The following is a 10,736-nucleotide window of genomic DNA, read 5'->3' as shown; positions in this document are numbered from 1 at the left end:
TGTAAAACGTAAATTTGCTTTTCATCATTACAGCTTCGGATTGGAAATTAAATCTTAGCATCCATATGATAAACCCACGTTGACGGGATGCAGTAGCGGCGGAACACCTTCAAGTGGGGGGGGGGGGGGCACTGCCGACTTTTGGTCCTATTATTTTCATGCAACGCTCATATGGGTAATGTTGAAATGCAAAAATCAAAGGGGGCACGGGGTGCCCTTCCCGTTCCGCCGCCTATGACGGGATGGGGACGCTTTTATGGTCGTCGTTGGGAGCTCGGCACTAATGGGGTCTGGGGATGATGTTGAAGGTTTCGCAAATGTTTCATAAAAGAGATGCTATTTTTTGCACAACCTATTAAACATTTTTTTACGTTTGCTATGAAAATGTTAGGCCCAGTTCATTCAAGTTCGGGTCCACGACTCCACAGATTACAACAGGAGCTAGATAGCATAACAATTAACCCGCGCCGTGTTGGTGGCATGAACTTTCCGTCGAGTGCTGGGGGGGGGGGGTTTCACGCCCCTCCGTCTATCTCGGCTCCTGGGCTACGTAGCGACACGCGGTAAGCGGCAATCGAAAGAACGTCAAAAATAAGGAGGAAAACACTCGGTCATTTTAAGGTCAGGGCAAAGGTCAGGTCACCAGGATTCTTCAAAGGTCAAATTTTGTTGATTTCAACGATTTTGAACACCCGACGGCTAACTCGGGAACCAATAGAGCTACAGCGCCGCAGAAAAGCGCATTCGATAGCTCTTTTAACGCTGTTTCGCCAACATGTCCTCAAATTTGACCTCAGATCAACGGTTTAGCCCCCAGAGGGCACCGCTCTGATTGATCTCAAATTTGACCTCGGATCAACGGTGTTTTCACCGCTCTAGCACGTCTCTGTCAAAAGTAAAAAAACTGCTGAAGACCTTTTATGTCCTAAAATGACCTCAGGGGCACACACAGGGGTCACAGGTGCGATTTTCCGATTCAGTGTGTCATGTTTACCTATGGACCGATGTTAGATTGGGTGTAGAACGAAATTCGTCCAAAAGAGGCGCATTTCAATTTTCTCCCATTGACTTATACCTAATGGAGCAGTCGCAAAATTGACGTGACCTTAGGTCACAGACATACAAAATCCGAGGTATCCATTTTATACACACTATTACCCTAAGCAATTACTGAGAGTTTTAAAGTCCGCTCAGTCGGTGTAGCTACAGCGAGCTTTCGAATTTTTTTTCTGAGGTAAGGTCACTTGACGTTACGGTGACCTGACCGTCGCCGTTTTTTTAATTTACATCTTTTTATTTATTTTTTTTTTGCTGTTTATTTACATCTTTTTGATTTCGAATATTTTTCGTTATATTCAAAACTGTAAGCGTGACAGCTCTTCCCGCTAAACCTTTTATTGGGTCAAAAATGACAGAACATGACATCCCTCTGACGTCATTTGTGACTAACCTTTCATAAGAGCTCTGGAAAATGTGGTCACAAGGTGTAAAAATGATGCCCGGAGGGGTCTTGAAAGTTTGGTGGCGACATTTGCTATACTTTAGGAGATATCGACTGAAAAGGAGAGAGGGGGCCATTTCGCGCCGCACTCCCCCCCCCCCTTTCACTTGCTGCTCTCACAGAACTATTGGTTATATTACAACGTAGTGGAATTGCAAGTGGCAATATAAGCTTCCTGCCAGCGCCGGACCAGAGTTTAAACATGCAGGCTGAATTTAACATTTAACTTTTGAATTTTTAAACCGTTGAGCTTTTTAGAAGTTGTATGAGCTGTTCAGCTCCTTTTGTGGTCCATCACAGCGGGCTTGTATGTCATTTGTCAACCAAAATCGAATTAAAAACTTTTTATTTGGTCTGGCTACCTCGCCAACTTCTTAACTGGATCGTTTACTAGCTTTTGATTGGGCACTGCCCACGTTGTCTGTCTAGCTTTTCGTGTCATAGACACTGTCTATGACACGAGAAGAGGCTGCTGACATCGTTTGTCGCGGTTGGATAATACCAATCCACGTCCCAGTGGCTGCTCGATCGCACTTTCCCTGGCCCACCTCTCCCACCAGGCTAGACTTTGCCCGGCACAGCCGTCGCCTCAGTGCCTCGGGCGGTGACCCGTTCAAAGGGACTCACAATTCGTATGGTGCCGTGGCTCTCAAACCAATACAGGACAGTGAAACGCAAAGGCTCACTTTCCATATAAGGCGAACGGCTGATTCTGGCGCCGGGGCTTCATTCATGCTAAGGCGCCCAATCACAGCGCCGCATTTCAGTTAGTGTCGGGTGCAAAAGCTACTATCCTCCGCCCCTCCATCACGTGACCCTGCCCTCACGTGGCCTCAGTCACGTGGTGTTTCCACTTCTTGGCGCATGGCGGCGCTAGTCTCGCAGGGGCGGTGGTAGCTTGCTCCCCCGCCGTCCGGGGGTGATGGGTAGCAACTGCTGGTGACTGTACATAGGCGCATGAGTCTGTCTGATGCAGAGTCTCCCCCGTTCCGACGTTTCCATCCGCAGGATTTCAAATCCTTGTCCTCCACGCCGCGACCCCTTCTCCGGGCTGGACAGGCAACTTTATCTCATGCAGGCGGCTCCCATTAGAGCGCACCGCAGCTCCTAAGGGAGCTCACCCGTAGCCGGGTGCAGTGAGTACTTAGGGGGGGGGGGCTGCTGGTCGGCCTGTCCTGACGGGGGGGGGGGGGGGGTGCGCTCAGCCCCAGTGACTCACTAGGGTGCCTGCCCAGACACCAATGTCTCCCCTAATTTCTATCACCCTCCCGGCTCTGCAATGGTCTCATTGGACCGAAAGGACCTACCGCCTAACCCAACAAAATAAACATATAAACGATGCGGAGTTTAATGAAGGGCGGCGGCTCTCATCATGCCACGTCATCAGAACAGGTCGGTGTGCGCCGAGGGCCGGTGTAAAATCATAGCAGCCTTCAAGGACCCGTTCGACAATCAACAGGCCCGCTGCAATTGAGCACGCCACCGCGTACCTGCAGCAGCTCAAGGGGTAGCCCGGGACGGGCGCTTTTGTCGGAGCGGCTCTGCATGCGTGCAATGGATGACGTGGACCATCAGCACCGAACAACGAAGCATGATAAGGATCCAGATGGATAAGGATGCAGGTGGAGCACGGATGGATTAACCACCCGTGCTGGAGTTAAATTTTATTTACACAAGGTTGATTGGGAGTGACTGGGTTGATCGCATCCGGCAGTTCTTTTTTCTTTTTCTTTCGAAAACTGCTTAATCACCGAATTTTAGATAAGCAATGCCTACATCGAATCAGTGATGTCGACTTTAATTGTAATGTGACGAGATTGAATGTCTCGTGTTCAAGTCCATATCTAACGTCCAAATACGTAAGGCCTTATCGAAATTGAATGCCCCTTGCCGGAATGATGCCTGATATCGATGGGTGTGCCCGATGTCAAAGTAGAGCCCATATGACAAAACAAAATGCCCCTCTCTTCGAAACAAATGTGAGATCGCTAAAATCGAATGCAGTTCGTCGAACTGGATTGAAAAGATGCCTATTTGAGGTGCAAAAAGGTGTAGTTCAATACTTAATATAAGGAGTGTAGCTACCCTATTAAAATTATCGCAAGTAGATTGGGCCAGTGCGTGGTTGCGGAGATAGGTATAAGCTTCGCAAAAGCGTGACCACGGCCGGCCGGCCGGCCGCTCATATTCAGAAATTTCTGCTATTCTACGTACCTAAGAAATCGCTCGCTCCGCTCGCTCCGTAACCATTAAAACGTCTTTTGGAGCGACGAACGAGCGAGCGTAAGGATGAGCCTTGCACGCGCGGAGTTGCGAGGGGGTATTTCCAACTGACATGTGCACGGGACCCTTCCAACCAGTCTCTCTCTCTAGCGATGCGCCAAATTTGAACGCAATCGGCCCAGTTGTTCTCGAGATCTGAAAGCGGCCCCTGCACGTGCGCACTTGCAGCAGCACCCCAAGTGTGGCACAGGGAAATGCATTGCCTAATGGGTGCCTACCTACATGCAAGTTTCAGCACAACCGGCCCAGTAATTACCTACCGAGATATTGCAATTGTTACAAAACTAACGCCTCCTCGGTTTGCCCGTGGCACATCCATAAGAGGTCACCCTCATGTATGGAAAATAGTCCAATACTTAGTAGAAGGAATGAAGCTACCCTTCGAAAATCACCGCAAGTAAATCAGTCAAGTGTTTGCTGAGACATAAACTTCGCAAAAGCGTTACCACGGCAGACCGGCCGTTCATACTCAGAAATTTCTGCTATTCTACGTAAGGCTTCGCTCGCTCAGCTCGCTCCGTAAAAATAACTGAGTTGGGTTCCGGGTAGACTACTGGCAGCGTACCCTGTGCTCGCCAGTCCTCTCACCACCAGACCGACACTGCACTACCAGTAGCACAGGCGAATCACATTGCTACCCGGTACAGTTATGTGCACCATTCTCTTTTTGCACCCACCATCTCACCGTCCACCGTCCCAACGTGCAGCGATGTGCACCAGCCTTCTTAGTAACTTAATACAATAAAGCAACAGCACCGCACCTCATCAGCAGCTCAAACTAACCCACCGCGCCGCGGGGCGTCCATTCGCCGTCCGGGACTGTGGGATCGACCGCCCACGGGGCGTGTTCTGAGCTCCGCACGTGTCCCGCCAGGTGATCACACGGACCGAGAAACAGTGTCGAAGCAAGTGGCTGAACAACCTCAACTGGAAGACCATGGGCGGAGACGAGTGGACGCGTGATGACGACTACCGACTCATAGACGTGTGAGCACCGCCGCCGGACGGGGTCGCGGCCGCCGCCTAACCGCTGGGTTATTCGTTCCGTGCATATCTCTGACAAATTTTATCAACAATATTGCCGAGTACAGTGTACACGTACTGAAATTCTGTAAGTATGGAATGCGTACGCTCTGGTTAGGACTTCCGTTTTTTTTTCAATGTGAGTTTGTGAGTAATGACCAATATGTTTCTTTTTCTACGTTCTACCGTAAGAAAGTTTTATCGTAGTTTTTTTTCGTTTAACGTAACTCGGTGGTGAAGTGCCTTCGACAGCAGTGCGCCCGCTGTGCCACTGTGCGCCCTCCCGGGCTGTTATGGCCGCATCTCAGTGCGTTTACACCACTGTGCGCCCTCGCAGACTGTACGAGCTGCAGCTCAGTGAGGAGAGTGACGTCGACTGGACAGCTGTGGCCGACGACTGGCCGCGCAACTCTGTCCGCTCGCCGCAGTGGCTGCGCGGCCGCTGGTGGACGCTCAAACAGCAGTTCAAAAACCACCAGAAGCTCGGCTTCAGAGGTGAGCCACCCGGGAAAATCTCGCGGCGTCCCACCGGGGAGTCTGATACATAGAGCGCACTGACGGAGTTACACATACAATGCGCATCCTCTCGGGAAGATTGACAGTGCGGCATTCTCTGGGGTTCTTTGTAAGGGTAGAGGGAGTATCACGCCCCGCTGTAGGTGCGCAGAGGTTCGTCTGTTATCACCGGCCCACCCCTCACCGGTCACCGACGGGGAGCGAGGATGTACTGTCGGCGAGGCATGGGCTCAGTTTTCAGAACGTTCCAGCTCGACATATGGAGCTTCTGTACTAATCTCAGGGGCTCACAATTCCTTGTATCCAGCCTTCTCCGAGGCTATGTTTTTATTGCGCACATACACGTAATATATAACGTTAATACACACACGGAGCCCAAATCTTCGGAAGCCACAATCTCAGACCATGCCGCTTGTCAATTAGATATCTGCTCGCGCAGAGCTCCAGGGAACTGCCGTAATGTGGTTTTATCTGATAGCGCAGGCCGTTGATCGTTCGTTATGTCTACCGAGATGCTGCTGCATATACGTATTTCCCGAATGATAATGCGATTCATGCGTAGTCGTTTCCAAAGTGCGGTGTATGATGGACCAGTCCTAGGCAAAATTACAGCAATCGCGATTGACATTGCTTGAGCGGCTTTCCTTTTAACAAAAAGCGTTGCTTTCTACGGTACCAACATTATAATCCGTGTGCAGATAGTAATTGGTTTCATGCTACCGAAGTTTACTGTATTTAAGAACCTATCGAATGTAGCAAATCAAAAAGATACATCCCATTCACCAGACGATACAACCATAGCGCTGGCTGTATGAGTCGAACAAATCTGTCTCGCTATGTCCCCCCAGTCCCACGCTAACTGCGACCGCTGCTGGTATCTGTCCGACAGAGGTGCTGAGCGGCCTGCGCGCTCGGAGGGCGCTCGAGCGGCTCGACCCTCAGCGGGACTCGGACGAGCAGGCGGCTGCCGAGGACAACCCCTCGCCGCCGCCCCCGCCGCCGCCGCCGCCCGCGCCCGCGCCGGCGCCTGCTCAGCCGCCGGCGGCGCCGCCCCAGCCGCTCATCGCGCCGGGAGCCGGCGTGTTTGTCGACCAGGAGGGCAGAGGTAGGTTCAGCTGCTGTGAAGGAAGACTGCACTATGAGCTCTAACTTTCAATATTCATCTGTCATTTTCTTTTTGCGCTTGTCAATGTCTAATGTTTCTTGGAGGCACTTTCTGCAGGACCCAGTCGTACTCACGCCGTCCTTAGTCCGTCCCCACCTCACTTCCCGCCCCGCTGTATATCCGCAGTGCTACCGGGCGTCTCTGTCTCTGTGGTGACTCCCCGTCCCTCTCTGTTTATCCGCAGTGATCCCGGGCGGCTTTGTGTCTGGTGACTCCCCGTCCCTCTCTGTTTATCCGCAGTGCTACCGGGCGGCTCTGTCTCTGTGGCGACTCCCCGTCCCTCTCTGTTTATCCGCAGTGATCCCGGGCGGCTTTGTGTCTGGTGACTCCCCGCTCACCCTCTGTGTGATTTGTATCCACAGTGATCCCGGGCGGCTCTGTGTTGGTGGTGAGCCCTCCCCGCTCCCCCTCTGTGTGATGTGTTCCCGCAGTGATCCCGGGCGGCTCTGTCTCTGTGGTGACTCCCCGTCCCTCTCTGTGTGATGTGCACCTATCCGCAGCGATCCCGGGCGGCTCTGTCTCTGTGGTGACTACCTGCTCCCTCCCCCGGCCCCGTGTTTATCCGCAGTGATCCCGGGCGGCTCTGTGTCTGTTGTGCCGGACGACCCGGCCGCCCAGTACGTGGTCGACCCGCTGGCCGAGGTGGGCGCCTACGCCGGCGGCGCGGCCGTGATGATCGGCGGCCAGCTGTACGCCACTCTGCCGGGCGTCTCCCACCTGCTGGTGCACGGGGACCAGGTGGTGGTGGAGCCCACGCCGACAGCGCTGCTGCACCACGCCACAGGTTCGGACCGGGCCGGGCGCGCAGGGGTCCCCCGCGGTCCCTCGATCTCAGACACTTCAAACTGAGGGTTCTGTCTGACCCTGACTGGGAGGGAATGGAGGGAGGGTGTCTAACGTGGCGACCCCGACTGTCAGTGCTGGTAGAATTTCTGGGTAGTCTGGCTCGGGCGTGGAGCATTAGAAGGCCTGCTAGCAGTGGGCCCGGAAGTGGTCAGAGCAGTGGGACCAGACGAACTGGGGATTTCTCCCAGACTGTCAGAGCTGCCCTGTGATGTAGTTTTAGTCTGGAGATCGGGGAAGGCCGCCGAAAGACTTCATTGGCATTTGACGAGGATTAAGGTCGCAGCTCTGTCCGTGGTTCTTGTTTCGGGGTATTATTGGCGATTCGTTCACCGAGCCTTTTTGTTATAACCATTAAGGTGAATGTCATTTTCAAGGTCAGTTCTGACGGCAGTATAAATCTCTTGTTATGTGGTTGAGTTAGCCGGATGCAGTTTAATCCACTAATTAATCTGGTATTTTAAAAATTATCTTGCCCAGTAAGTCACATTGCCCCTCTCAGCGACTCCGCCGCCGCCGCCGCCGCCGCCGCCGATTCCGACGTCCGCCCGGTGACCGATGGTTCCCTCCCCCTCCGCCAGAGTCCGGGGTGGCGCTGGCGTCGGCGCCCTCGCTGCCGGACCACGAGTACACGGACGACCCTCTGCGGGAGGCGCGGCTCTCGCAGCCCAGCCACACGTCCGTCATACGGGGAGGTAGGAGGCCGACGGTTCCCAGGTCCGGGTCACTGCGGCTGACCGAGGACCGCCCCGCCGGCTGAGATCCTTCCCTCGGTATATATCGCCCTCAGCTACCTCCCCCCCCCCCCCTCCCCTAACTGAAACTCCCTTACTGATGCCACTACCCGGCATTAAAACCGATCGTCTCGATCCCTGGCTCGACACTAATTACTATAAGAGATGCAGAGGCTCAGTGGATATAGCCCGAACGGGAGGTTTGTTGACAGTGTTGTCATGGCGAATCGGATGTTCATCGTTTTGTTTTATATGAAACCTTTTTTCATGTACCGCTGTAGGCTAATAATGCACTCCGAGGGTCAGTCATCACTGGATGCTCGCAGAATCGGGTGTTTTGCGTCAGCTGAGATACCGCGCGCTACCCGAGCGATGTTAGTGCGTCCTGGTGCATCCAGTAACTGGAACTGTCTGATCGGGGGAGATGAGCGGATTACGGCCTCCTTTTTCCCAGTTGATACGGTACAATTACATTAGCGTGGGGTAAATTTTGTAAGAATGATTTCTGGCTAGGACGTTGAAAAGCAAAACAATTTCTGGATGATTATGTTTAGGACGAATATTCGAAACACCAGGCACTTTTCATTTACACATAGCTCGCCATGTTGCTGATGGGTTATTATATGTAAAACTTTATGCTGAAGTATAAACGGGTGCGATTTTTCACTATCTTTTTAAACTTTTCCTATGATCGATGCCATTTTAGTGAATATTTGTGTCCCTTGTTTGCGTGTGAAGTCGTTGAGACACGTTAAAATGTGTATGTTTATTAGGAGCGAGGGAGCGCAGCAAGCGAAGCGAAGTCTTTTCAATATAACGGAAAAAATCTCAGTATGAGCGGCCCGGCCCGGCCCTGCCCGGCCTGTAACGTTGTTGAGAGGCTTTCATCTCAGCAACCGCGGAACCGATTGGCCTGCGGTCTTTTTTGTTGGGTAGCCCCATTCCTTCTACCCTGTAATTGACTACTTTTGATACGTTTTAAGGACCGTCGTGGCACGTGCCACGTGAAAAGTCAAGGGTATTCAAGCTGTTTTACTTAAGAAGTGATTTTGAGAAGCTCATATCTCTGCAGCCGCATGGGCGATTGTCTTGCGGTAATTTTTTTGTGGGGTAGCTGCATCCCTTCTACCAAAGGTCGGATACTCTTGATCTATGTGAGTGACCCCCACTGCACGTGCAAAATGCAAAAAGAAGAGGTGCCAAATGTGTTCCCATTTCAATAACTCTGTAATTACTGGGGTGATTTCGCTGAAACTTGGCATACAGGTAGGCACCCACCAGGCAATGCATTCCCATGTGTTGCGGTTAGGGTGCTACTGCACGTGCGCACTTGCAGGGGGCGCTTCCAGATCTCGAGAACGGCTGGGCCGATTGCGCACAAATTTGGTACACGGTTGGGGACCGGTTAGTGAGGTGCCGTGCAAAAGTCAGTTTGGACCCCGTTTGCACGTGCGCACGTGCAGAATGTCGCTACCAGATCTCAGGAACGGTTGGGCCAATTGCGTCCAAATTTGGCACACCGCTAGCGACCGGTTGGAAGGGTGCTTTGCACAGGCCCGTTGGAAGTACCCTCTCGTCCTTCTGCACGTGCAGGGCTCACTATCTCGCTCGCTCGTTCTTCGCCCAAAAGGCGTTTTACTGGTTATAAGTTGATGACGGCTACCGCCACCACCTGAGCATTCCTCGGTTCTGTTCATTCACGGTTCTGAGCATTCCCCTGTGTTCCGGCAGACCCCATCATGTCTCGCACCGCACCGGGCGCCACCTCTGAGGAGGACGAGAGTCTCGACTGTCCGCAGTAGACCGCCACTGTCCGGGGCTCCACTGTCCGGGACTCCACTGTCCGCAGTAGACCGCCACCACTGTCGCGGGGGTTCGACTTTCCGCCGTGAGGCGCCACAATCGCGGAGGACAAGTTTCGACGGTCCGCGAAGGGGCCCCACTGTCGCGGAGGACGAGTCTCGACTGTCCGCGAAGAGTCGCCACGGCCACGCCGCCGGCTGCCGCCTGCCCGGCGAAATGAATGCCGGATGCTACCCGAAGCACCTCCGGTCGAGACCGGCACGCGCGCTGAGCGTTGTTGGCCACTTGGGTCTGGCTATGATCCATGTACTTATTGTATCTGCTCATTGCTTTGCGATGTGTGCATGTGCTGTGTGACGCTTCTCACTCGGAATTGGCCTGATGCCTACCCTGTTTCTTTGCGAGCTTGTGTAACCTAGCCATGCGTGGTTACTCGGGTCCGATGTTTTGTGTGTGTTTAGCCTCAACACCCTCTACTGCCATATACTATTTTTGAGGTGATTTTAATGGGCTACTGAAGCTTCTTTCAGTATTACTGATGTCTGGTGCATTGGTGGAAATATATGTTTACTATTACCCTGTGTAGAATTCCCAGGACCTCGAGCATTGTATGATGATGGCACATTCATGGCACAAGCGAGTACAATTGGGCTTATTCCTACTCTTTTTATATTCCTTGGTTAAGCTTATTTAAACATTGGGCTATTAAGATGCTTAGATAACGTCTTTGTAAAACTCTCGGATTTCCTTTCCTGTGTCCAGTTGTCATTGAATGAATACAAGACGGGCTGCCTTTAACGAGTGGACAAATTCGTACCTATCTGAGTGACGCATTTGTCTGACCTTAGATAGCTCGCTGTCACCGGAA

General features: G+C 52.5%; 1 protein-coding gene across 1 annotated transcript in view; it reads left to right on the top strand.

Moving 5' to 3' along the window:
- The window catches only part of LOC122384478 (cyclin-D-binding Myb-like transcription factor 1), a 28,085-nt gene extending 17,641 nt beyond the window's left edge, over nt 1-10,444 (top strand). The window contains exons 8-13 of the mRNA XM_043371893.1: nt 4,659-4,771; nt 5,145-5,302; nt 6,213-6,428; nt 7,057-7,272; nt 7,913-8,026; nt 9,797-10,444. Coding sequence (XP_043227828.1) covers nt 4,659-4,771; nt 5,145-5,302; nt 6,213-6,428; nt 7,057-7,272; nt 7,913-8,026; nt 9,797-9,867 — 888 coding nt within the window. The 3' untranslated portion in view covers nt 9,868-10,444. The remainder of the gene's footprint in view (nt 1-4,658; nt 4,772-5,144; nt 5,303-6,212; nt 6,429-7,056; nt 7,273-7,912; nt 8,027-9,796) is intronic.
- The last annotated feature ends 292 nt before the right edge of the window (nt 10,445-10,736 follow it).

This window comes from Amphibalanus amphitrite, unplaced genomic scaffold (assembly GCF_019059575.1).
Source record: "Amphibalanus amphitrite isolate SeventyFive unplaced genomic scaffold, NRLGWU_Aamphi_draft 000191F_arrow, whole genome shotgun sequence".
Taxonomy (NCBI): Eukaryota; Metazoa; Arthropoda; class Thecostraca; order Balanomorpha; family Balanidae; genus Amphibalanus; species Amphibalanus amphitrite.
This window is presented reverse-complemented; position numbering and strand designations above follow the sequence as displayed.